The sequence below is a fragment of the Meriones unguiculatus genome, chromosome 17, assembly GCF_030254825.1.
Source record: "Meriones unguiculatus strain TT.TT164.6M chromosome 17, Bangor_MerUng_6.1, whole genome shotgun sequence".
In the NCBI taxonomy this organism is placed as follows: Eukaryota; Metazoa; Chordata; class Mammalia; order Rodentia; family Muridae; genus Meriones; species Meriones unguiculatus.
Genome location: NC_083364.1, coordinates 25,077,483 through 25,105,177, shown reverse-complemented (window position 1 = coordinate 25,105,177; position 27,695 = coordinate 25,077,483). Strand labels below are relative to the sequence as shown.

Below are 27,695 nucleotides of genomic sequence, written 5' to 3'. Positions count from 1 at the left end.
TGCCCCAGGCCTTGTAGGGAAAAGGATATTGAGAAGCCTTGAGAGAGGTAAGTTCCCACCCTCCAACCTCTCTCCAGCCACAGCTTGCTTGACGCTGTCAGGATCTGGACTTGGGGGGAGTATCTCTGTAGTGGGACCAGTGACAGAAGCTGTTCTTTAGAATTTTCAGGATGGCTGTATTCTGCGGTCAGAATGAGAGAGTCAAGCTGGGCGGAATCTCTTGCCAAGAGCTCAGGTAAGGTAAAGTTTATTCACTGGGAATGCTTTCCACAGCAAGACAGCTCTGCTGACCATCTCCAGTTTCCTCCCAGTTAGCTTAGACTTAAATGATAAACTTATGACTTTTTAAAAACCGAATTTGTTTGGATTTTTCATGCAAACCTGCTTTTCTTTCTCCCATACAAGCTCATTTGAAATGTCGTTGCTTTTTAAAACCTGTGTTGGACATTTTTTCCCTCTTTCCTCTTTTCCCCTTTGAAAGTTCTGCATAGTGTAAATATGCTTCTGTCTTTCACTCTCCCTTCTCATTTCTGGGAGGGGCTGATTGCTTATCCAGTGCTGAAAAGGGGTACCCTAAAGGTATAGGAAGGAAGGAGCCCAAACAACACCTGCTGTCGTTCCTTGGAGACTGTTCCACCTTGCTGCTGTGTGTGGGAAAGTGCTTCACCACAGGCCATCCTGCTGAGTTGCTTCACCAGAGGAGGAGGGGCTTCAGCCTTGTGACCCAGTTCCACATTTTGGATGCATACTGGAAAAGAAGCCAATCTTCTTGCTAGTCAATGTGTGCAGTGAGGACCAAACATTGGATGTTAGCATTCTGAGGGAGGTAGAGGTGGAGGACCCAGTTCTCAGGCTCCGACATGAACCTAAGTGTGGGGACCTCCTGGGACCTAGTAGACAATTTGGTATTAAGTTTCTTTCAGGAAAACCAAAAGAGATGAATTACCCCAGAATCTGGGTTTCAGGATTTAGGATTAGGCCCTTCAGGATGACAGGCCTGCTTCTGTTGTATGCCTATAGTCGTTTTCAGCCCCAGCCAGGACTCCACGCTCTAGGAAGCAGGATAGATGGGTGCATGAGTTTAAGTTCTTTTTTCCTTTAAGGCGGGGATTCTTTTGTCATAGTTTGGTTTGATTTTTGCCAGCATCAATTTTAGCTGCCGGCCCTTGAAAAGACTCCGAAGGATGCCAACACCCTGCCCCAGCAGGCCTAGAACTTTGCACTCTGTCTGGAGAGAGTGTTGTCTCACAGCTTAGCACAGCAGCAGCTCCTGCAGCCTTAAGCAGGGCGCTTCGTTAGGGAATTTTTAGTTTAGTTTAGTTTTTTTTTTTTTCTCCTTAATCTTCTTTCTTCTAACAGCAAGGTCTTTATTGCTAGAGAATCTCCTTCATTGCAGCTTCAGGATTCCCACCCGATGAAAGCTGCCAGCCTGATGTACTATACTACTTCAGACTCTGGAAGCAGGTCCGGCTCCACTGTGTATTTCTACTGTGTATAGTTACACGCCGAAGGCCAGACGATCTGTGTGATGCTATCCCTGTACGACTCTGTATGTTCCCACTGTATGTTCCTAATGCCCTGCTATTGTACAGTGTTTGTGAGATGCTCTTTGAAGATGGTATCTTTATAATTATTTCTATCTATATATTTCATTTTCAATAAAAGTACATTGCTTTCCACTTTCTGGTATTTAATGCTGTTGCTGAATGTGCCTGTGTGAGTGTTGCTCCGGCGTTGCAGGACCTCAGAGCTGGAGGTGGCACGTGGTTCTTGGGGGCTGGCTGTCTTCCCTCCCCGCAGGTGGTGTTAGACAAATGCTCCCTGAGGTAACATGTTTTTGTTTTTGAGAGGGAGTGGGAGTGGGGAGGGCTGGAGGGAGGGTCTCTGGAGTTTGATAGCCTGCTTTGTTTGCTCTCTCTGTCCTATTAAACTGCCCATGTTTGTTTTCAGGGATGTTTTGCACTTCTCACTCTTCCCCGTACAACTGTAGGTACACTGTTCATTTTTATCAAATACGCACGTGTGAAGGATACAGAGCAAGGTCTTGATTTCATTTAAAGAAATGTAGCCATGTGTGAAGATACTGGAATAAGGTCAATATATACCTTTGGATGACCATGTGTTTAGCATTAATTTCAGCTCATGGACAGGTTTATGTTACATTAGAAAGAGTAATGGTCATGATGGCGCCCCTCAGGAGAAAAGCAAACGATCCCCCTGTCCTGCACCTGTGGGCAGGTTGCCAGCAGCATTTGGTCCAACAACACAATTTTTCTGTGCTTACACGCTGATCACCGTGCGGCGGAGCAGCCTGCTCTTTCTAACCTAACATAACACTGTGGCATTGCGTGGGGTCGCCTTGGGGGATCTTGACAGTGGTGTGTGTTTCTCCCTGTAGGCCTTCGTGGTGAAACACCTCTTGGAGTACACCCAAGCAACAGAATCTAACCTGCAGTACAGCTTGCTGTTAGTGCTAGGCCTCCTCCTGACAGAGGTTGTACGTTCCTGGTCGCTTGCGCTGACTTGGGCATTGAATTACCGAACTGGTGTCCGGTTGCGGGGGGCTGTTCTGACCATGGCATTCAAGAAGATCCTGAAGTTAAAGAACATTAAGGAAAAGTCCCTGGGTGAGGTGAGTTCAGAGCCTGTGCTTTGTAGCCTGAGCAGGCTCTCAGTCTGAGTTTATCTTTTCTTTAGCCCTGCTCTATCCTTGACCTTCCTCCTGAATACAGTGTCTGGTGCCCTACATGGTCCCAAACTGTTTGTCTTATCTTACAGCTCATCAATATCTGCTCCAATGATGGGCAGAGGATGTTTGAGGCAGCCGCTGTGGGCAGCTTGCTGGCTGGAGGACCTGTTGTTGCCATCTTGGGCATGATTTATAATGTAATCATTTTAGGACCAACGGGCTTTTTGGGATCAGCTGTGTTTATCCTTTTTTATCCAGCAATGGTGAGTGAACCTCTTTGCTGTATCTTGGTAGCTTCTTAGAAGGGGGAAAGTGCCTCTACCGGGTTATTGAAACACATTCTTGGAAATTTTCTCAAAGAAGGCATCTAGTTGGAAAAGTCTGGTGCTAGATAGTGCTTATTTCACATTCACATGGCCTTGAGAGGAAGTAAGATGTCATTTGCATAAAAGGCAGGAGCTGCAAAAAGAGAGTGAGTCTGGGTGGAGTAGAAGGCTCCAGGTGAACCTTACCCAGATATAACACAGGTGTGATTGATTTGAATTACTCCAGCTGGTGTTGACATGACTGTCCTGATTCCACCATGGTGGCGCTCATGTCAACTGACTGTTAATTGTCTTCATTTCCCCACAAGGAGATGAGAATTAGTTTGTAACTCTAGAGATCTCTTCAGTTAACCGATGGCACAAACCCAGTTTGTCCCAGGAACAGGGTTATGTGCCTGTGTGAGGCAGATCTAGGGGTGCTTTAGTCTGACAGGGTGCTGCTTTTCCTTCCAGATGTTCATGTCGCGGCTCACTGCGTATTTCAGGAGGAAGTGTGTAGCTGCTACAGATGACCGTGTCCAGAAGATGAATGAAGTTCTCACCTATATCAAATTTATTAAAATGTATGCCTGGGTCAAAGCGTTTTCTCAGAGTGTTCAAAGTAAGTTTAAAGATTTCCCTTGTTTATATGGTAGTGCGTGCGATTTTGGATTCTTTGGGCCTGTTCATTTGTTCATTCATTCTTTCATTCATTCAACCAACTTTGCTTTGTGAGCATATATAGAGATAGACTTATGTTGTCTAGTATCTTTTATGTTCAAAAGGGATTTGAACCTGGGAAACCATGACTTTGCCCAAGGTGCCATAGCTAGTTACAGTAATATGTACAAATCTAGCTATAATAAGATATTCAAATTCTTCTCTTACCCAATACATGATTTTTGGCCCCGCTAAAAGCTATTGCAGAAGGCAGTATCAGGTGATTGCCAAGAGCTCTGCTTTTAAGCCTTTCTATTCTGTGGATGTGTAGGTGTCAGGGATGGTTTTGTGATCCTGAAGGATGAACTGGGCTTCAAGAGGCCTGGACTCGGCAACTGCTTCTGTTACTCACTAGGGACTTGTTTTCTTACCTTTTAAGATGATTAATTGATGTAGTTACAAGGTTGTCAGCGCTGGCTCCACTCACAGCTTTAAGTTTGGTGTATGTGAAGTATGTCTGTAGCGCAGGCCTGTCAGGGTAACTAGCATGACACTAACATTCAAACAGGTCTGAACATGGATGGGAAGGAGGGGCCTTAAAAACAGTAGCATTTAAGAAGTTAAATAAAAAAGTTTTATATATATATATATATATATATATATATATATATAATCTTTATTTCAGTAAAAAAGAAATATGGGCTGTTAATGGACTTAATGACATAGTAACTAGCTGTAAGTGTTGTAAACAGCTAATACAGTTTTAAGTAGATGAAAAAGCTTCTGTTGATATCAAGGCAGCTGGCTTGGTTATCGATTAAACAAGCCTCCAGGAACTTATCTGAACTCTTCATCTTATAAGGTGGTTCAGCAATCCCAGAGTAAATAATTAGCAGTGACCAGATAAGGAAAGAAAGCTGCCAGGTGTAGGTGCAAGGAAGATGTTCGCGTCGGTGAAACCCAATAGCCTTAAAGGCAGTTGACCAGTGTACTGGCGTTGCAACTACTTTCTTTTAGATTTCTCCTTGTGACCCGCTACAACTCACACCTCAGCTATAGTGGCAGAGTTGATCATCCTAGGGCTGGGGCTGTGCAGGGCTTGCCTAGCACACGCGAGGCGCTAGGTTCAACCTACAGAACTGACAGAACCTGAATCAGTAGTTTTATTAAATGATTTTCTCTTTTTTTTACATCATTGGTGTTAAAGAATCCTTTAAAAACCTGTGTGTTCCCGCATCATGGTACTTGGGAGGCTGAAGAAGGAAAATTCATTTCAGGATAAGCCTAGGCTACATAGCAAGACCCTGTCTCAAACAAACAGACAACAAAACAAAACAACAACATAAGACTTATTTGTAGTTGAAACCTGATTCTTGTTTGGTGGTGGAGTAACTATCCCAAAGTGTGTTTTGATTGTGAAGATGGATTGCTTTTTCGTAGAAATCCGAGAGGAGGAGCGTCGGATACTGGAAAAAGCAGGGTACTTTCAGAGCATCACCGTTGGAGTGGCTCCCATTGTTGTGGTGATTGCCAGTGTGGTGACATTCTCTGTTCACATGACCCTGGGCTTTGACCTGACTGCAGCGCAGGTAAGCAAACACCTTAAATGGGGACCATTTTAGAAACTCTGTGTATGGATCAAGTCTGCTCCTCTTGGTAGTTCATTCGGACTGCTACTAAGAATTAGGTTTTTTTTTTTTTTTCATTCCTGTCTTTAAGATGAGAAGTGAAAGATAAGGAGCTATCCCTTCTGCAGGAATATTGTGACTTAATTTCAGTCAGTCTGGGCTTGGGCTTACTTTTGTAACCCCAGAAGAACATGTGTTTCATGTTTATTAAGAATTTTAGATGAAAGTCTCATTGAAAATAAAAACAAAAAGCCTACCTTTAAAATAGAAATATGCGGTGGAGAAATGGCCCCAAGGTTAAGAGCATGTACTGCTCTTGCAGAGGACCACAGTTCCATTTCCAGTACCCACACTGGGCTGCTCACAGCCATCGGTAACTCCAGTTCCAGGAGATCTGACACCATTGGGCTCTGAGGACACACACACACACATACACAGTTGTTAAATAAAACACGTGACTAAGCCTGACTAGATGGCTCAGTGGGAATAGGCACTTGCCACCAAGCCTTATGCCCCGAGTCAAGTAATTGGAACCCACATGGGGGAAAGAGAGAAAGTCTCCAGGTTGTTCTCTGACCTCCACGCTTGCACTGTGTCACAGACACAAATGTATCTACACACGAAACAGGTTATGTTAGTGAAACTGATTGCACTAACATTTGTTAGTTGCAGCCTTCCTTCCACCCAAAAGGAGATGGCGCTGCTTTGTCTAGTGTGCAACCTCACGAGGCTTGCTCTCACTTCTTTTTGTGTTTTAAGGCCTTCACAGTGGTGACTGTCTTCAATTCCATGACTTTTGCTTTAAAAGTAACACCCTTCTCAGTGAAGTCCCTCTCTGAAGCATCGGTTGCTGTTGACAGATTTAAGGTAAGTGGTTCCTTGCCCCTCTCCCGCCTCAGGAGCTCTCCTTGGCACAGCTCGATACTGCCTGTATTCCGCGAGTCCACATAGGCCAGCTGCACTTGACTTTGGTTTGCCTTAAGGAGATGGTAGAGACAACTGAATTAAGAGATGAGAGCAATGCCTTTTAAAATTAATCTGTATTTTTATCTCTCCTGGTTAGCCTGATTCTGGGCTGTGCTCCCTCTGCCAGGCCCAACATGGATATGTATTGTCAATTACTCAGCCTTTAAGTGGCTTAAATGTAGGTAGAAGACCAGCACAGCCAGGTGGCTGTCCACCCCCCACCCCTTCCTCATTCCTGCTGCCACTTGGATTGGTTGCTATGCTGAGTCCTTTTGATATTTCTTTTTCCTACCCAGTGATTGCCACTACATGAGGCAGGGAATGCAGTGACATGGAAATAGTCATAAAACTAGATCATGTTGAGAAGTACAGTTAAGTAAGTATCAGCTCTTTTCCTCGCGTGGTTAGTTGACCAGACCTTTTTGTGTTCTTTGTACCTTTGGAATAATGCAACCGTGTAACACCAGAGGGAGCAACTCGGGAGGGTGGAGGGAGTAGACACTTACTTGAAAGTGGTTGACACTGGTTACTAAAAGGATAAGCACCCTGTGGGCTGGAATCCATTGAGACAGGACCCTGATGGTCTTCCTCAGCCAGCGAGGTGATGTGAAGAGTTGGAGCCCAGCGTTTGAAGGGTGACTGTCACTATCTTAGAGGCTCAGGAAAAACAGCAGGCATCCCTGTGAGGATAGAGAGTAGTTTGCTGGCATTATTTCAGTTGTTTCTGTTTACAGTTAATCAGGCTCAATGCAGTTAATGACTTGCATTGTAAGAAAACTGTTCTTCCAGAATGTACCCCTTTGTCTTGTATTCCTCCTCCCCTCCTGCTGCTCAAAAGACAAGGACCAGAATGACATAGGTATGATTGATGTGATGATGGTCTCAGAGCTTTCTCTCACTAAAGCCACAATATCCAGTCATGGTAGAAAGTCAATATTCTGACCAAAGTTCTTCCTGTTTATTTCTGTATCCTTGGTGGATGGATTTTGTTGAGTTTTGGATAAAGAAATAAGGACAAAAAGTAGTTTTGTGTCCTCTCTCTTTTTGAATTTTCTCCCTGTAGTGAGAGCATGTATCAGCAGGTAGCACAGGCATGTATATGCGGAGAAGTGGTTCTTTAAAATCTAACGGATCCTAGTGTAACAGTGTTGTGTTGTATGTGGCAGCCCCATGAGCCCTCTTCTCAACAGGACACCTTATGGTTTGAGTCTTCTGATGACTGAAAGTCAGCCGTTTTCCTCCTTAGTTTGGACAGAGGTTTTGAGACAGGCTGGCCGCTAATTCATAGTTCTCCAGCCTTGGCCTCCTAGGTGCTGAGCTTACTGGTGTACCCTTCACTGTGGGGCTAGGAAGCCGTGTCAGCAGGCAGCATCTTCATGAGGAGTGAGGTTTGTGGCTTCTATGCCTCTGAGACCCCGCTTGTCCTGGCAAGTGCACATCTCAGTTGTAATAAGCTTGAACAGTTCATCCTTTTAATGGATCTTTAGAAAGAAATGGTGTGCATTCTATCCATATGTGGTATTGTTCTGTGAAGGTGATCAGAATGGTTGATGTTATTTCCAGCCTTGTTTCTAGGAAAGCTCTGGACATATGAATCCCACACCAATCACAGACACCTAAGCTTTAGGGACACATTGGGGTTTACAGGAAGAGAGACTGTGATCCTAGCTCTTGAAGGTGGCGGTAGGAGGGTTAGGGCTCAGGTAATTCTTGGGTGCCTAGGGAGCTTGAGGTGAGCTTGAGGCAAGCTTGAGGCCCTTTCTTTTTGTTCTTTTAGGATTTGTTTATTTTAATTATTTTATTTTTGAGATTATAATTACATACTTTCCCCCACCCTTTCCTTCCTCTAAACCCTCATATATACGCTTTGTTACTATCTTTCAAATTTATGGGCTCTTATTAATTGCTATTATATACATATATGTATATCTGTATGCATGTATATGCATATATATGTTCCTAAATACATAAAAACAACCTGCTCAGTCTGAATAAAGTAACTTATGCGTATGTTTTTAGAGCTGACCGTTTGGTATGAATAACCAATTGGTGTGCTCTTCCCTGGGAGGACTGTTTCTCCGGCTCTCAGAATTCCTTAGTTGCCTGTAGTTCTTTGTGTAGGCATGAGGCCTCGAGGGCTCCCCCACCCCTTCTGTGTCAGCATGTCTGTTGCTGTCCTTATTCAGTTCAGTGAGACCCTTTAACCCTTCGTAAAAGCAGACCCTGGGATCCAGGAGGAAGGGGGGATTGTATATTCCATTTCCTAGTTCTTGCAGACTTCAAGCCAGCGGGGTATGTAGTCATTAAGCAGACCTCATCCTGCAAGTCATCTTTTCTTTTAAGATTTTCTAATGTTTTAAATAAATTTAAAAGAAAAACATTTTGAAAATCCCTCTGTGATAGTGCTCTCTAAAAATCTCCTGGTTTAATAAGGGTCCAAGTACAACTAGAAAGTGCAAATTTCAGATCTCACTTTGGAGACACTTCCCTGTTTGATGTTGCCTTCCTACCCTTTGAAATAACTCAGTTAAACTCTGAAAGTGAGTGGAGAGAAGACTCTAGTTTTCTTCTCGTGGAGTGATTATCGGGGAGGTGCCTTTTCTTCTATACAGGCCCTTAGCGTGGGTCTTTTCCAAACCCAGCAATTAAGCTGGTGCCAGTTTTAGCCTCTCACTAGGTGTCAAGCTTTCAGTGAGGGCAGTATGCATGCTTCAGCTCTGCAGAAGTGGTCTGAAAGGTCAAGCTACGGTCAGTGGCATGATGATGTCACTGTAAAGGGTCAGCATCCCCCTTGCTTCCTTAACCGTTACTCTGGAACCTACAAGTGACTGTACGAGGGGCACCATATCCCTGTCAGTTAAGAAATGTCCTTTGGTCCGCAGAAAGCAGGGCTACCTTAGTGTGTGACTTAGAATAGAGGGTCGGGTCAGTGGACGAGGCCCTGAGCCCCCTTGTCAGTCCTGAGACGAGGCCACACTAATGAGCTACCTTTTGCTCTTCAGCTTCCTTCCACTGTATAGCCTGATGTGTTTTGCTACGTGAGTGTACGCCATAAGCTTGTCTCCCTGGTCTTGATCCAGTGTCTCATCTTTGCACCTCTCTCACAACTCCTATCAGAGTTTGTTTCTAATGGAAGAGGTTCACATGATAAAGAACAAACCGGCCAGCCCTCACATCAAGATAGAGATGAAAAATGCCACCTTGGCATGGGACTCCTCCCACTCCAGTATACAGAACTCACCCAAGCTGACCCCTAAAATGAAAAAAGACAAGAGGGCTACCAGGGGCAAGAAAGAGAAGTCGAGGAAGCTGCAGCACACTGAGCACCAGGCGGTGCTGGCAGAGCAGAAAGGACATCTCCTTCTGGATAGTGATGAGCGGCCCAGTCCGGAAGAGGAAGAAGGCAAGCAGATCCACGCAGGGAGCCCGCGTCTGCAGAGGACACTGTACAGCGTTGACCTAGAAATCGAAGAGGTGAGCCACCTCGCCTTACCTGGACCCCGCTGTTCCCTGTATTGCCCCACTCCACGCTGGCAGGACCCTTTCTTTAAACAGAGTACTCTGGCTGTGAGTCCTGAATCAAGAGATTCAGATTGGGCTCTGATTCCAAACTGAGCCCAGAATGAATAACTGATGACCTCATGAGATGCTCATCCTACCTATAGGTAGATGAAGCACTCAGGTGGATCTTCCAAGAGCCCCCTGTGTGGGTTTCTGCTGTGACGCTGTATGTGAACCGTTATAATCACATCCACTGCTGTAGCCATTACACCAGGTTGGCATATAAAAACTATTCTGAGTGCTACCTTTATTTCTTATTTTTAATTTTACATATCTGTTTGTAGGTGTGTGCACATAAGTGCAGGAGCCAGTGGAGGCTGGAAGATCAGTGCTAGATTTCCTGGAGCTGAAGTTACAAGTGGTTGAGCCACCTGATGTGGGTGCTAGGGGCTGAACTCAGCCTCTCCTGACACTCTTGACTTCACCCTGGGAGGATTTACAAAAGTAGCTGTAATTACACATGACCTTTGAGAAAAAAGCAGCCAGTGCTCTTAACCACTAAGCCCTCAGTGTTCCTCTTAACTATGTTGTGATCTTTTTTTTTTTTTTTTTTTTTTAGCATAAGTAAAGGGTGATTTGGGTATATTATATTATAATTCAGCTAGTACAGACCTGGACTCTCAGAGAGTGACTGGAACACTGATTGCAGGTTGAAGCCTTAAAATTAAGATTCAGATTATGATTGGGAGCTAGCCCCATGCTTAGAGGACCATATGATCTGGGATCCCCAGATTGACATTCACACATTCATTCAGTAGCCTTTTTTCTTTTTTTAAGTACTAGCTTTACACCAAGTACTATTGAAGGATCAGGAACAAACACAGCAGCAAAACCTACAGCCAAAACTCCCTCTCTGGAGTTTCCATTCCTAGTAGACAGATATAGACAATAAGCAAGTGAAGCACACTGTATCAGGACTATGCAAAGTATGGTAAAGGAGTGGGGACAGGGTCTGTTGTGTTTGCATTTTCAACGTGTTTCCTATGGAAAGACCCTGTTTGAAGAATGCTTTAGCCCGGCTTGTAGTGCATGTCTGTAGTCCTATCTTGGGGTAGGCTGAGGTAGATCACCAAGTGTTAGGCCAGCGTGGATACCTGGTGACAGTCTATCTAAAACGGTGGTGGGAGTTTGCATGGCAGATAAACAGGTACTACTCCATTGAGACGGGGAGGAGGAAGGGAAGGAAAGAACAATATTTGAGCAGATCTGAGAGAGTGAGCTGTGAGTCTGTCTAGGGGAGACATTGCTAAAGAGTAGAAGCACGGAAGTCTATATCTGGAGTGTGCTGGTTACTGGGGTAGGGGAGTGTGATAGCAGGCCTGAAGTGCCTGAGGCTCTCATAGCACTCTGACTTCACCCCGAGAGGATTTGTAAAAGTAGCTGTGATTATACATCACCTGCAGGGTTCAGAAGATCATGCAGAGACAACGCAGGAAACAAGGAGAGCCCTAAAGGGCCTCTAGTGCAGGAAAAAGATGGGAGAGTCTCTGCCAAAGGTGATGGAGACAGAGGTGGTAAGAAGTGCTCATGTGCAATGCTGGCGGGAAGCTCTGGTGCAGGGGACAGCAGCACCTCAGGCAGATCCACAGGTAGACTAAGGAGACACAGAAAGCTTCCTGCTCTTAGCAGCCGTAAGCAACAATCCTTGGTGGTCTCCTGAAACTGTCAGTTTATCATTTACAGGTCATTGTTGGTTTTTATTGCATTCTTAGCAGCAAGTTTCTTATTTGATTACTTACTGATTACTGAAACCTCTGTATCATTAGTCATCTCTTGAAGGTAACAGCCTCTCATATTCAGTTGAAACTTACTCTTCATTTAGTAATATAATACTTGATTCAGTGAGCAATGCTTCAGTGCTCAGAGTACAGTGAAGGAAACAGGCATAGGGTTGATGTGGAACACTGAGACACACAGTTAGCAGATGTGGGTAGAGTTGAAATTGTAGTCACATACTGCCTGCGTGTAGAGTGTGGGATCTTTCTGCACCACTGTCCTACCTTCCCTCTTTCTCGAGGGGACGTCATCACTATCACACAGGACTGCCAAACAAGTGGCTCTTTAAAAATCCACTGATGGCTTTAGAGATGGCTCAGAGGTTAAGAGCACTGGCTGCTCTTCTAGAGGACCTGGGTTCAATGCCCAACCCCCACAGGTGGCTCATAACTGATCGTAACTCCAATTCCAGAGGATCTGACACCCTCTCCTGGCCTCTGCAGGCACCTGGCACACATGGTGCATAGACATTCATGAAGGCAAAACACCCATAGGTGGGTGGATCTCTGAATTCCAGCACAGCCACTGATACACAGAGAAACCCTGTCTCAAAAACCAAACCAAAGGATAAGTATCATATTTTAATGGATATAATACTACATGCAGTTCTCACTAAAAATAAAATGAATAAAAATTACAATAAAATCATTTTAAAGAATCTTGCCTTGCAAAATAACAAATAAAAAACCTCAGGTGTCCTCTAGTAAGGGAAGTGGGGACTGCATTGCACAGGGACTCACTTACTAGCTATTTCCCCTGGCAGGAATGCCTTGCCAGGCCACAGGGGAAGAAGACATGCTCAGTCCAGATGCAGCTTGATGTGGTGGGATGGATGGGAAAGAGAGCTCCCCTTTTCCTCAGAAAAGGGATGGGGGAGTGTGGGACTGGGAGGGGAGGGAAAATGGGGCTACAACAAGGATGTAAAGTGAGTAAAACAAACAAAAAACAAAAATATCTTAGGCTGCTTGCAGAGTTGGCAAGAGGCTTTGTAAAAGCGATTGTGGTGTATCGTAATCTGTGTGGCAGTTAATGTTTCCAGAGCCCTTCCGTGACTCTGTATTGGTGGACTAATTGCAAGTTCTTTGGATGAATGGCTGACATTCTCTTGATGTCCTTCCTCTCTCTGTGTTCTTTGTCCAGGGCAAACTGGTTGGAATCTGTGGCAGTGTGGGAAGTGGAAAAACCTCTCTCATTTCAGCTATTTTAGGCCAGGTAAGATTTTTGTAAATTTTTTTTGGTACTTTCTGCTGCTTTCTCAAGCTTGGCTTAGCAAACATTTCAGAAGAAACAAACTCAATTGCTGAAGAGTCAGTAGAGGTGGAAACAAAGGGACCATGGTTTATGTTGTGCTATTTAGTTTATCCACCTTTAACATCATTGCATTGATACTTACTGCATGTGCGACAAATACCTCATGAGTGGTGTCATTTGTTCCCTGTGCCTTTTCTTATTCAGGGTGCTGTGGGTGTGCTTGGAATGGAAGTAGCAGAGATGAGAGATGAGCCAACACCCCACACGGCAGTATAGCGTTAGTGAACTGCCAGAATTGGATTCAGAAGTGAAGTCTCACTTGGTGCTCAACCTAAATTCTTGAGACTCCTTCAGGGAGTTTATGTCCTGAGAGAGGCTCAGTTATCTAGCTACAAAAGTACATTGTGAGACAGAAAGGGAGAAATACAGAGGGCCCTAGCGGATGCTTTCAGCTTCGTGAGTGATGGGGAAAGGGTGAATGAGCACAGCTTCTGACTGTGTGGAACCCAGTAGTCAGAGAAAAACAGGTACCTGCATGCCTTTAACAAGAGTCAAACCAGCTTGACTTAGATGCAGATGAAGATAGGCATGAAGTTGTTACCACTTCCTGTCAGGTGAGGTCTTCTGAGTTCATTCATGTTGAGGACAGTGTGACCTGTGTGTTGGGGACAATTTCTTTGTCTTGTTTGGTCCCAGCCATTACAGTGTGCTGTGGTCCTCTCAAGCATGACACTGTGTTCTGCTTTATTATACACTCAAGTCCTTGGGCCAGCATCTTGCAAGCGTTCAGTAGCACTTTGAAAATTACCTTTCATTTTTCAAAAGCCCCAGCCTCATGACTGGTCCTTGGATCTGGCTTGTGAGAAACTGCCTATGAGGCTTTTGCTTTTACAAAGACCCATAGCTAGGTTTTGGCTTTTGTGGCTCAAATGCTGGCAGCCCGTCTGATGTAGAGGCTGGTACTGCAGGTCAGCACCTGGGCCCTATCCTGTCTTTGGAATTCTGTTTCCCCTCTGGTCCTTGTTTCACAGAAGCAGCTAGTCTAGTCAATATCTTGGATGAATCCTATAGATAAGTTGGTCACTGTCTCCTTGAGGCAGGCTCCCCAGGGAACTTCGAAAGAAGGATTTCTTGCTTGTATTAGTCAAGGTTCTCTAGAGGAACAGAGCTGATAGAATGAACATATACATATATTCACTCATAGTATATATATATGTATTATGTAACATAACGTGTAACAAATATATATCTATTTATAAAGGGATTTATTAGAGTGGCTTGCAGCCTGCGTTCCTTCTGGCTAGTCCAACAATGGCTGTCACTAATAGAAGTGCCAGGAATCCACTAGTTGTTCCGTTCACCAGGCTGGATGTCTCAGTGGCCTCCACTCTACATTGGATTCCCAAGTAGGTGCTAGCACCAGCAGAGTACTGCTTCAGCAGGAGGATAAATGACCTTGCCAAGGAAAGTGAGGGCAAGCAGGCAAAAAGTTGCCTTATTCCATGTCCCTTCACAGGGGCTACCGCCAGAAGGTGTGGGCAGATCTAGGGTGGATCTCCAGCCCTCAGATGACTCAGATTTAGAGTGAGTCTGACCACATCAAATGAGCCTGTCTGGAAAATCCCTCACAAGTGTGCCCAGCTGCTTGGGTTTTACTTGATTCCAGATGTAGTCAAGCTGACAACCAAGATTGCCCATCGCAAGCTCACCTCTTGTTAACTTGACACACACAGCTGTGTCATGCTTACTTTCCACAGAAAAGCGATAGGTTATAGGTTATAATTTTGTATAACGTGATAAACTATGCCACGTACAACCTCAAACTCTTTGTATATTTTATAGGAGGTGGCAGTATCTTTGAGGAATGCTTGTTCTTTTACTGTCTGATAGCAAGTGTGATAACTAATGATACTAAATCAGTTTTAAATTACATAATGAAGAAATAAAGAATACTTATACGCACAAACACATTTTTAACAGAACAGGATAGAAACACTCATTTCAATTGCAGTCTTATGTTTTAGCATCTGATCACATGATCATAGATGCACTGTTTTCAGCCTGTGTCATGACTCCTTGAGGTGGGGGATTAAATGACCCTTTCACAGGGGTTACCTAAGACCATCTTGCATATCAGGTATTTACATCACGACTTTATGAGCAAAATTACAGTTTTGAAGTAGCAACAAAAATAATTTTATGGTTGGGGGTCATTACAACATGAGGAACTGTGTTAAAGGGTCACAGTGTTAGGAAGGTTGAGAACCACTGTCTTAGCTGTCATTTATAACCTTCTGTACTACCCATTCTGTATTTCCTCCACAAAGCAAGCATCTCAGCAGGTCTTGACTCTTTTCCTGGAGGAGCGACCTATACCTTCCTTCTTGAAGGGCCTGGCCCCTTTTTCATGCTGCCTGGATTGGGTTGTAGTTTCTCAATATTTTTTTTTTCCCCTGAGACAGGGTTTCTCTGTGTAGCCTTGGCTGCCCTGGACTTACTTTGTAGACAAGGCTGGCCTTGAATTCACAGAGATCTGCCTGCCTCTGCCTCCCTGAGTGCTGGGATTACAGGCATACACTACTGCACTCAGTTTTATTGATTTTTTAAGTGCAGGACATGGTAACAAGAAGACATGCCCTGAACGATGCCCTGTAGCCAGATGGTGACACATACCTTTAGTCCCAGTAGAGGCAGAGGCAGGGAGATCTTTGTGAGTTTGAGGCCAGCCTGGTCTACAGAGCCAGTTCCAGGACATCCAGAGCTGTTACACAGAGAAACCTGTCTCAAAAAGAGAAAAAAAAATACTGTGCACTTCAGAGATAATCTGTTTTCTGTCAGTTGTGGAGAAGAAATGCAATTTCCTCCTCGTCATCTGGATTAATCACCTCTCTTAATACTGTTATTTCTTTCTTAGCCTGTTGGCTTAAGGGCATCAGAATCACTGAGTGACCAGGAAGAAGCCTGAGCTTCCAGTTTGGTGGAATGTTTGTTGTGTCTCTAGGCAGTAGTGCTCTACCATCTGGAACCAAAATTTCCAGCCTACCACAACCAAAGGTCTCAGAAACAGAATCAGAAATTTATCTAGTGGGTCACTAGGGATGATAATGAGCAGAACCATTCCCTTTTCAGCCCCTGGTTCCTGGTCCTGTGAATCCTGGCTGTAGGAAAACCTTGTCATGTATTGATTGGATGCTGATTTAAAGCATATACGTACCTACTTCCAGAGAACCCTGACCCAGGTCTCCAGTCTTTTACAACCTAATTGACAGTGTGTCTTCAAAAAGCCATTCAGTTGCTCTGTCAGGCCAGCTGCTTCAGGATGGTAGGGAACATGGTAAAACCAGTGGACTCCATTAACCTGGGCACACTGTGCTACTCTGGCTGTGAAGTGAGTTCCTTGGTCAGAGCAGTGCTGTATAGAATACTGTGACGGGAGATGGGCATTGTGTTGTCCATGGGCAGTGGTTTTGGCAGAGCATTATGTGTACGAAAGGCAAAGCTACAACCAGAATAAGTTTCTATTTGGTAATGAAAGTGTTGTCCTTCCCTCATAGGCAGAGGTCCAGTATAGTCAGCCTACTACCAGGTCACTGGCTGGTCACCCCAGGGAATGGTGCCATATTGGGAGTGTTCAGTGCTGGTCTCTTCTGCTGGCAGATCTGGTACTTTACCTGCAGCTAAAGGCAGGTCAGACTTCCTGAGTGGAAGTCCTGTTGTTCACGTTGATCATACAAAGCGTCTTAGTTACTGTTCCATTGCTGTGAAGAGACACCACACCAAAAACAACAACTCTTATGAAAGAAAACATTAATTGGAGAAGAGACACCTCTTCCAAGAAGGCCACATCTCCTAATCCATCCCAAACAGTTCTACCAAATAGAGACTAAGCATTCAAACATGAGCCTATGGGGGCCAATTTCATTCAAACCACCATATTCTACTTATTCCCTGGTCCCCATAGGCTTGTGGCCATATCATCATGCAAAATGCATTTAGTCCAACTTCAAAAGTACACATAGTCATTCACAGTCTCAAGACTGCATAAAAGTTGGGGCTGGAGAGATAGCTCAGCATTTAAGAACATGGACTGCTCTTGAATCCAAAGGAACTGGATTCAATCCCCAGCACCCATATGGCAGCTCAAAACTGTCTGTAACTCTAAGATCCACCACCTTCACAACACAGACATGCAGGCAGAACACCAGTGCACGAAATCAATCAAACAATCCATCAGTCTTAAAAAAAAAATTGCATAAAGTCCAAAGTCTTGTCTGAGACTCAAAGCAATCTCTTAACTGTAATCCCACATAAAATTAAAATAAAAATGTAGATCACATACTTCCAACATAAGCTGGCACAGAATATACATTACCATTCCAAAATCATAGAGGCCCGTAGTGGGGAAATACTGGACCAAAGTAAGACTGAAACCTAGCAGGACAAACTCCAAATACCACAACTCCACATTCTGGGCTACCATTGCTGTGATGACCACCTTGGGAAGGAAAGGGTTTATTCAGCTTACGCTTCCACAGCACTGAAGGAAGTCAGGACAGGAGCTCCCCCAGGGCAGGAACCTGGAGGCAGGAGCTGATGATGCAGAGGCCATGGAGAGTGCTGCTTACTGGCTTTTTTTCCCCATGACATGCTCAGCCTGTCTTTTTTTTTTTTTTTTTTTTGAGACAGGGTTTCTTTGTGTAGCCTTGGCTGTCCTAGAACTCAAGAGATCTACCTGCCGCTGCCTCTCAATTGCTGGATTAAAGGCATTCATTCACACCACCACCAGTTCAGCCTGCCTTTTTTTTTTTTTTTTTTTTTTTAAATAGACCCCAGGATCATCAGTGTAGGAACAGTCCCATCCACAGTGGCCTGGGCCCTCCCCCATCAATCACTAATTAAGAAAATGCCCTACAGGCAACTTTAGTGTGTATCAAGTTGACATAAAACTATCCAGTACAAAACAAAAGAGAAAACTATCCAGTACACTGTCTGATGTTAAAATGTTTATTAGGTGGCTCTTTTTTTCTGCTTTGCTGACTCCTTTCTCTTGGGCTGTTTCCACACCAGATTGCAGCTCTCCTCGGTAGATATCCCATAGTTCTGGCGTCTTCAACATCTTTGGGTCTCCAACACAATCCATGGTTCACCTCCACAACTTCACACAATGGCCTCTCTAGGCTTCCATGCAGGGACTTCTGTGACACAAGCCTGGCCTCAGCAGCTTTCCTTAACCTTGGAAGATGATTCTAGAACCTCTTTATACATTACCTTCCTTGACTCTAAATTCAGAACCTGCCAAGTTCTTGGCTTGCTTGCAGTGGAATCTGGCTCCCTCCAAGAATTACATTTGCATTAGCTTTCCATTGTTGATGGTTTCTTTTGCTGGATCAGCTTTCCTTTTTATACATTGCAGAATTACCTGGGTGGAGTCTTGTTCTAGGTCACCACTTGCTTTATTCCACTGAGCATCCTTAAACTTCTTATCTCCTTGAGCACAGGAATTAGCTCCAGCATTACTTTCTTGATGACCCTTTTCTCCTCTCAGTGTGCTATTTGTCTTTTTCTTTGACCTGTTTACTCTGTTTTTATTGTAGATTACATGAGTGTTCACTAATAACCAGGTGACACAGTCAATACTAGAAGGTCTTGAAATTTCTTCTGCTAGGGATATTAATCCAAACTCTTCTGTTTAGCCTCAGACAGATTTTTAAAACAATGGCTTAAAAAAAAGGTAGCCACATTCCAAAACATTACAAGAATGGTCTCTAATATTCCCTGTTCTGAAACCTCTGAGTTGTGTCTATTAGGACTATGAGATGATGATGCACACAGATTTTATATGAAAGAGGTTTATTAGATGGAGATGAAGAGAGGAGAGAGCAAGACAAGATTTGGGATGGGGGGGCACCCCAACAGAGAAAGGGGAGAGAGCAGGAGAGTGAGAGAGTAAGAGGGTAAGAGTAAGACAAAGTGGCAGGTTGATCCTTTTAAGGAGCAACTTAACCACACTGCCAGGTCTGGCTGCCTGGTGGGCGACACATGATATCATGATGGGTTGGTAAGCAACCCAGAAGCAGGCTACCTAAATACTAACAGGGCCCCATAGTCTGCATTGCTCTCAGCACTAATGTCTTCCATGCTCATAATAGGACGGCCCATTAAGCCCTGCTTACAACATTCAACTGCTTTCCTAAGCCAAAATCCACCATATTTTTCCAACAAACAGCATGGTTAGCCTGTCACAGCAATACCCAGTACCTGGCACCAACTTCTGTCTAAGTTACTGGTCTATTGCTGTGAAGAGACAACATGATGCAGGCACCTCTTACAAAATAAAGCACTTAATTGGGGGTATGCTTACAGTTCAGAAGGTAAGGCCATAATCATGGCAGGAAACATTGAGGCAGGCAGGCATGGGGCTGGGATCTTACAGGTCAGCAGGCAGGTAGTCAGTCAGACAGACTCTAGGCCTGTAATGGGCTTTTGAAACATCAAAGCCCACTTCCAATGACATACCTCCTTCAAGATGGTTACACCTCTGAATCCTTCCCAAATAGTTCCTTTAACTGGGGACCAAGTATTCAAACATAATAGCTTGTGGGCGCCAATCTATTCAAACCACCACACATAGCCTCAGTTACTGCTACTGTGACCACTTTGTTCATGGACCCATTAGGCAGCAACAGGGATGGCTGGGAAAGGCTGACTGTTGACAGGATGGATCACCCTGTCACTTGATTATTGTACTCCTCCTGTGCTGAGATCATGTTTTTGCTTAGCATGAGACACAGGTATCTTCATGTCCTTTGCTCATCAGAGAGATCTGGCCACATGCGTCTTCCCCAAACATTTTTCTTAATTTTTCAAAAAATGATTTATTTATGTATATGAGTATTCTGTCTTCCTGTACATCTGCATGACAGAAGAGGGCGTCGGATCCCATTATGTATGGTTGTGATCCACCACGTAGTTGCTGGGAATAGAACTCAGGACCTCTAGAAGAACAACTAGTGTTCTTAACCACCGAGCCATCTCTATAGCCCTTCATAATGTTTTTTTTTTTTTTTTTTTTTTTTTTTTAAACCATGCTTTTTACAAGTCCCTGACCATCCAGTCTATCCATTTATCATAGCTCATGAATAATAAATTACACTTCTGGCCATTTCTCTTTCCAGGCAAAATGCAAAACCATGTATACCTGTCTAAAGGTCTACCCACTGTGAAGATTTCCCTTCACTAGTATCTTTCAGGGTTGTTTCAAAAAGAGGTTGCAATGCTGCAGCTGTCCATTCCTGGTGGTGCTTTCGTAACATGTAGAACCATCAGTAAACTAGGCCCTAGTCTTCTGTTCCTCAGCCAGCTGATCACAGGGCACACCCCATGAGGTTATGGGTGCCTGCTTAGGAACAGAAGACATTGGAAGGGGAGTAGAAACAATTGGCAATTGGGCAACTTCTTCTTGTAACTTGGTTGTGCCCTCAGGACCTGCGCAGCCCCAATCACATATGTACCACTTTCAGCTGGTAATGGATGGCTGCTGTGCATGTCCTACTTCATGGGTCAGATAACACCCAATTAATGATGGGCAGCTCACTGCATGGTAATGTGGTGGCCCATAGTCAAATGTACATTTTCTACTAAGCCCCTGTAGTAGGCCAACGACTGTTTCCGAGGGACAACTGTTGTCTACAGAGCCTTGCTTAAGTTGCTCCTCTGTGATTCACCCACAGGGGCCTGCCAAAGGCTCCAAACAGCATTCCTCTCTGCCATCAGTACCTCAGGTCTGCTGGATCATATAGTCCCAGTGGTAGGGTAGCCTGGACCTATTGAAGAACCTTCTGTTCCAGGCCCCACTCAAAGCTAGAGTAAGGGCAAGAGTAACACACCCAAGTGAGGAAGGAATGTGCTGTCTCCAGAATCCAAATAGGCCCACTGTCCTAGTTACTTTTCTGTTGCTGTGAAGAGACACCACAACCAAGGCAATTTATAGAAGAAACAGTTTATTGGGGCTTATGGTTTCAGAGGGTGAATCCATGTCCATCATGGTGGGAGCATGGCCAAGGTGGGCAGGCATGGTGGTAGAGCAGTAGCTGAGAGCTTTATGTCCTGATCCACAAACACAAGGCGGAGAGAGCCAACTGGGAGTGCTGTGGGCGTTTGCCCCCAAGCCCGCCTCCAGTGACACACCTCCTCCAGCAAGTCCACACCTCCTAATTCTTCCCAAATAGTTCACTAGCTGGGGACCAGGTGTTCAGACATGAGCCTGTGGGGCACTCTCACTCAAAACACCACACCCACTAAGCATTGTGCTTCTTTCTTGGTGGTGGGAGGAGCCAGTGCAATAACTTATCACGAGAATCCCTCACAGATGTGCCCCGGTGCTTGGATTTTACTTATTCTAGATGTAGTCAAGTTGACAACCAAGATCAGCCACTGCAGATGCACTTTTACAGTGAAATTAATTTACAGTTAAAAAGCACGGAACAGCCATGGGTTGCCTAGTGTGGGGTGTGTGCGTAGTCACGTTGTGAATTATGCTAGGCTCCCATCTCACATGAATAAGGTTAACTTTTGATGTTTTTGTTGCTGTAGCTCTCTTTAGAAGAAATGGGTAATCTGGAGTTAGGTCCAAAAAAACTCTCACAAGTGGCCAAGGCTTTAGACTTGTCGCTACTGACAGTGCGGGTGTTACCTTATGGTCTGGGGCATTGTTTTAATTTCTACCACTGGATGGTGTCTGTCTCCGTAGATGACACTCCTAGAGGGCAGCATCGCAGTCAATGGGACCTTTGCTTATGTGGCCCAACAGGCCTGGATTCTCAATGCCACTCTGAGAGACAATATTCTCTTTGGGAAGGAATTTGATGAAGAAAGGTGAGATATGTTTGGTTTCTATCGTGTTTTCTTTGGCCATGTGTGAGAGGAGGCAGCCCATCAGTAGGCTTTTTTTTGTAACCAAGTCCCTGATTTTCTGTCACTTTTGTGTCTTTCAGATACAACTCTGTGTTGAATAGCTGTTGCCTGCGGCCTGACTTGGCCATTCTCCCCAACAGTGACCTGACTGAGGTACAAGCCTTTTGCTCTTGACAGGCCACCATAGCAGTTAGCAGGGAAGGCTTTGGAGGGTTTTGCAAGGACATGCCACATCCCTTCCTAGGAGACCACACAGGGAGCTTTGATTTCATTGAGCTGTTATGTTAGTAAAGCATTTGTTAATCAGTGGGAGGATGTCATCCCTGCCGAAAGACTAATGTATTTCATATGTCATGTGAATCTTAAGCATATTCCATTGGATTCCAAATTGTTTCGTTTTGTTTTTACTCTGCTTCAATGTATTTTAGCAGGTCATGGTGACACATGCCTTTAATATTAGAGCTTGGGAAGCAGAGGCAGGTAGAAGTCATTCTGGTCTACATAGCAAATTCCATGGCTATATTGTGAGACCCCTTTGACAGGGGTAGGGGTGGGAAAAATAAGTATTTTCAAACTATAAGTCAAACAAGTACATGTTGAGCTTCGTTCCCAGGTTCTATTGCCTTCCCCTAGGTGGAAAGAGCCTTGGGATAATCCCTTCTCTGTCCAGTGCAGTCTCTGCACCTGGTATGCGCGTCATTCTTAATGTTTGTCTCCTATGAACTGCCCTGCAGTCTGTGGGTCTGGCTCTTTTGTTTAGCTGACTTCAGTTAAACCCTCAAGCCAGATTTGGTGATGATTTAATTAGTTCCTAAGTTATCAAAATCAGTGGGATCAGCATCACTTGGTAAGTTGTTAGAAATACACATTATTAGGGTATACACTCCTGAGCAGTCTGTTTTAATAAGCTCTGCAGGTAGTTCTGATACTTACAAGTTAGTGAACCTTTGATTGATAACATGTTGGGTTTTTTTTTTTTTTTTCTTCTAAGAATAACATTTTAAAAAGTAACAGAATCCCGACACTCAGTGAGACAGAGGCAGAGGGATCTCTGTGAGTTTGAGGCCAGCCTGGTCTACAGAGCAAGTCCAGGACAGCCAAGGCTACTCAGAGAAACCCTGTCTCAAAAAACAAAACAAAGAAAAAACATAAATAAAAACAATTAGCAAGCAACAGAAAATCAGGTACCATTTGACAATTGAATTATGTGTTTGTTCACTAATTATGCATTTGTCAGATGTGTGTGTCGTGACATGTTCAGTACTTGCCTGATATTTAGACTATAAAGGAACAGGACAGTAGTTTGTTTGCATAAGAAGCTTTTACTTAAGGGAACAAATAAGAGACCCAGATAATTTGGCACAGAATAAAAAGCCCCCTTCTGTGGGTATCAGTAAGAAATGGGAGGAGTTTCTGAGAAGAAATGGTGCCACAGTAAAGCAGGCACCATACAGAAGGCATGTCGTTATGTGGATTCATAATCTTAAATCTCAGGGCACGTGAGGTTGTGAGTGTTTAGATTCTCAGGGTTCCTAAAGAGTTTTCGGCAAGGTCAGCCTTTTGTTTTAGGATATTCTCTCTGGGGCAGTGTCAAAGACACATATATGTTTGATTGGCACTTAGATGGTTGTAGGATGACTCCCTCAGTCTCTAGAAGGTTCACAGTGGCAGTTTATATAGGCAGGAGTTCAAGTGTCAGTTTGGGAAGGGGAGGGAGGGGAAAGATGACTGGGGTGTCCATTAAGCACTCTTTTGCATTGAAGATAAAGGTTTTCCTTGCTTTGGTTTTGGGTTCATAGATTGGAGAGCGAGGAGCCAACCTGAGTGGTGGGCAGCGCCAGAGAATCAGCCTTGCTCGGGCCCTGTATAGTGACAGAAGCATCTACATCCTGGATGACCCGCTCAGTGCCTTAGATGCCCATGTAGGCAACCACATCTTTAACAGTGCTATCCGGAAGCACCTCAAGTCTAAGACGGTTCTGTTTGTTACACACCAGTTACAGGTATGGTACATTCTCTCCTAGGCAGCTCACATAGGTAAAAGGGTGGGCTTGGGCCAGGTATCTCTGTGAGACAAGTAGAGATTCCTAGAGTTAACTGTTTTCATTTCCTCAGCAAATAGCCAGGGAACCAGTCCTGCAGTTGGCCATCTAGAAGTAGAGGTTGGGAATGAGTTGGTCTGGCAGAAAGCTTCATGCTAGTGTCTGTGTGTGCGAACAGTAAGCACAGTGTGCACTTTGCCTCCTGATCAATGACAGGTCTTTATTTTAGAGATCTGCTCAGATTGTTGCTGTCTGAGTTGTCAGGTTAGGTTGGGAGTCCCGATCTCCCTTTTTGCTCCAGAAAAACCACTAATTTCTACATGCAGTGAAAGGATTTGAATTAGTTAGTTAATTTATTTGAGACCAGGCTGGCCACACTCAGGCAGGATTCACGATTTAATGGGGAGTTTGTGTAGCTCCACCATCAGAATGCATAAGAAGTACAATTAGCACTGTGTCATAGGACACCGTACAGTAAAGCAAAGGTCTCGAGACAGTTAACACTGCAGGCTGCTGGTTCTTTGTTGTGGGTGGTCTGCTCTGTGCATTCAGGTGTTGATCCACCATGAGCCAGTGGGGTATCTCCCCTTATTTTAACAATGTAAAATATCCTCATGTTGTCAAATGGGCAGCCAAACCATTTCTGGTTCAGACATAGACTAAGACTGGGTATTTGAATGTGTTTGCATAAATATCAGCAATTCTGTGTTGTCCTTGCTGCTGTCTCCAGTACCTCGTTGATTGTGATGAAGTTATCTTCATGAGAGAGGGCTGCATTACAGAAAGAGGTACCCACGAGGAGCTGATGAACTTAAATGGGGATTACGCAACTATTTTTAATAACCTGTTACTGGGAGAGACACCCCCAGTTGAGGTAAGGTTTTCTGGGTTTGTATCTCATTTCTACATAGGGAGACATGATGGCACCGGAGTAGGAAGAGCTCAGTTTAACTGTTTGCCTGTGGTTTCCCATGTCCACACTTCTGTGCTGTGCTCACCTGCTCATCTTCCCGTGGGAGAGCAGGATGAGGGGGCGAGAACTGGAGTGACTATGTGCTCACAGCTTTGCTCCTTAAACCCTGACTAAGCAGCATGAGCCTTTCTTTGACAGACAAGTGAGAGAACAAGGTGTCAGGGGAAGGCAATTACTGTGTACATTTGGAAAGGATCCATGGCATCCTGGATCCTGGATCCTGATTTGGCACTTAGATGCTCTGGTTACTGGCTTAAGTTCTTTAGAGACCATTTCATTAGGCATTGTATTGGAGTTATGTGGCCAAATATGATTCTCTTTCAGTCTTAGAGGCTCAGGCGAGCTGAGCAGCTTGCTGGTAAGGATAGCTTGATTCCCCATTTCTTTGTACTTGCTCCCACCTCCAGTGCAGCACCCAGAGGTGTCAGCTTTCCCTGCATTCACACAGGCTCCAAGCTAGGCAGAATACAGCTTGTGCACAGCTGTCCCAGAGGCTGTGCTTGCTTCCGGCCAGTGGCCCTCTCTCCCCAGGTCTTGAGAGCAACTAAGGCTGGCATTTGATCTTCCTTGCTGTTAGCCAGGTCATTTGGAGACTGACATGGAATGAAAGCAGGATGTTACTGGGATTTGCCTCAGCTTTTCTGTTTCGTGATTTCACACACAGTGCAGCTAACTGTGCATAACTGGTTGGTTGGGCTGATAGTCATCCAGCCTTCCTGGAATCACCACTGACATGCACAGAGACACAAAGATCCAGATTTATGTTTAGTGATCTGCTATGGCTTCTGGGAGGCTTTGCACTCTTCAGGTTGTTGCCTCATCTTTGCACACTTGGAGGGGAAAATTAGAAAGAGAAGCTAAAATACAGAATTGTCCACGAAGCAAAAGGATAGTGAGCAGCAAGACCATTGAACTGGGAGCATGCTTTCCCAATGTCACTTGCAGGTCCATTAGAATGGTTCAGTGGATAATGGCACTGGCTTTGTAAGCTTAGCTACTGCATTCAATTCCCAGAGCCCAAAAGTTGTTCTCTGACCTCCACATGCACACCATACAGCACAGGTACCCTGATACACACATCATATTGGTTACTCACAGTTGTTGCGTTAAGTAAAAAGTAATGGGCTTCCCCCAGTAGGTGATCCACAGATGCTAATATCTTTTTAGACAGTGCATTTTCTCAAGTATTGCAGTAAATCTATTCAGAGCCCTTTCTTCTATCCCAGATACAGCTCTATCTAGATTTTATATTTTTTAAATCTCAGTGCGTGTTTTGAAAGTCTAGTGGTAAGGCTGCTGGGGCTATGCCATTTCATGTAAAGTTGAATTTGGAGGAAATTTTCTAAGGATGTAGCAGAACTTTTTGTTTGTTTGTTTGGCCACAGATTCAGTTTGATGAATGCCTCTGTGCCCTGTTCTATGCAGTTCTGACAGTAGGCACTGAGTAGTGGATAACCCCCTGTGAGATCTCACCTTTGCCCCTGAAGGATGGTAGGTGATGTAGGGTAGAACAGTGCTTTCCTGATCTTATAGGTAGCTCTAACCGGATACTGCAGTGTGCTAAGATTCCTGAGGGGCAGGCGAACTTAATTGCAAAGAAGTGTAAATTGCTTTACACGGAGTGTAACATTTGAGCCCATCTGAATAGGGACAGCCATGACTGAGATTGGAACGAGGAGGGGACAAGGGCACAGCAGTGGGAATTTGCACTATGGTTAAGGGATGGTGTGAAGTCAAGTGTGGCTGGAGAGTAGGAGACACAGGAAATAGTGCAATGGGAGAGGAGCCTATGTGCCTAGATTAGTGCCGGAATACAGAGATCCTGCAAAGCAAGCAGAGAAGTTGGGGTTTTTCTGTGGTAGCAGAGGGAAATGGGGCCTCTCTGGACCTGAGTATTTGGCAGGTCAGAGAAAGGATGTGACTCCAGTGGTACTTAATCACTGGGATAAACTGAAGAATAAAATGTTTGGGGAGGTTAGGTTTTAAATGGCTTAGAAGAGAATAAATGTCAGTGGACTAACAGGGTAGGAACCTTGTAATGTTAGTTCACAAGCCAATAGCCTGCTTCTAGGTTGCCCAGCAACCTGACATCATTACCTGTGGCCAGCATGCAAGATAAAGGCAGCCCTGTGAATTTGTGAGCATGCGTCCTCTTTCTTGGTTTCTCTTCTTTCTGGGGTGTCCCTCCTCTCTTTCCTCTCTCCTTTTATAATAAACTTCTTTTCCTATATTAAATATGTTGTGGTGGATTTTTTAATGATAATAAACCTGGATCCTCCAAACTTTAAGAGATTGAGTTAGTACAAGAAATTACTGTATATTATTGTAGGCAGCTTTCTTAAGAAAGTAGTTGTGCCAGTCATGGTGTCTGTCCTGTGATCCCACCACTCAGGAGGCTGAGCTAGATCAGGGTTAGTGTGGGCATAGCACAGAAACCTGGTATCAAAACGAGTAAGAACTTGAGTGTATTTATATTACTAGCTCAATGAGTATGTATATGTATCCTGTACCCATTCATCTGAATGAACATCTTATGACTAGAGGACTTTTTTTTTATGTTATTAGATTAATTCAAAAAAGGAAGCTAGTGGTTCACAGAAGAAATCGCAAGACAAGGGCCCTAAGCCAGGGTCAGTGAAGAAAGAGAAGGCAGTGAAGTCAGAGGAAGGTAAGGACATTTTTGAGTGTCATTTATCAGGAGATGGATGATGCTTCATGCCATTGTCTGTTTCATTTCTTGAATAACAAAGTTCAAGATAATATTTGAGGGACCCAGGGTGTGCCAAACAAGGGAAATAAGATGACCTTTGATCCTTTGCTTTTCTTCAAGGGTGGAGTTAGCTGTGGGTGATTACAGCTGAGTCATCCTGAGTGAGCCTTCCTTCCTCCCTTCTGTTCACCTCTGTACTTGAAGATACGTGAATCCCAGCT

At 44.4% G+C, this 27,695-nt stretch overlaps 1 protein-coding gene across 6 annotated transcripts in view; it reads left to right on the top strand.

Annotated features, from left to right (window-relative positions):
• Positions 1-27,695, top strand: part of Abcc5 (ATP binding cassette subfamily C member 5) — a 77,690-nt gene that overhangs the window by 22,442 nt on the left and 27,553 nt on the right. For 2 of the 6 annotated variants that reach the window (XM_060370067.1, XM_060370068.1), the window contains exons 6-17: positions 2,399-2,632; positions 2,779-2,952; positions 3,469-3,616; positions 5,095-5,243; positions 6,042-6,149; positions 9,366-9,722; positions 12,726-12,797; positions 21,586-21,710; positions 21,830-21,902; positions 23,549-23,752; positions 24,522-24,665; positions 27,330-27,432. In XM_060370067.1, the coding sequence (XP_060226050.1) occupies positions 2,399-2,632; positions 2,779-2,952; positions 3,469-3,616; positions 5,095-5,243; positions 6,042-6,149; positions 9,366-9,722; positions 12,726-12,797; positions 21,586-21,710; positions 21,830-21,902; positions 23,549-23,752; positions 24,522-24,665; positions 27,330-27,432 (1,891 nt within the window). Of the gene's footprint in view, positions 1-160; positions 1,680-2,398; positions 2,633-2,778; positions 2,953-3,468; positions 3,617-5,094; positions 5,244-6,041; positions 6,150-9,365; positions 9,723-12,725; positions 12,798-21,585; positions 21,711-21,829; positions 21,903-23,548; positions 23,753-24,521; positions 24,666-27,329; positions 27,433-27,695 lie in introns of those variants that run through there. The other 4 variants (XM_021638575.2, XM_060370070.1, XM_060370069.1 and 1 more) reach the window with 4 other exon arrangements.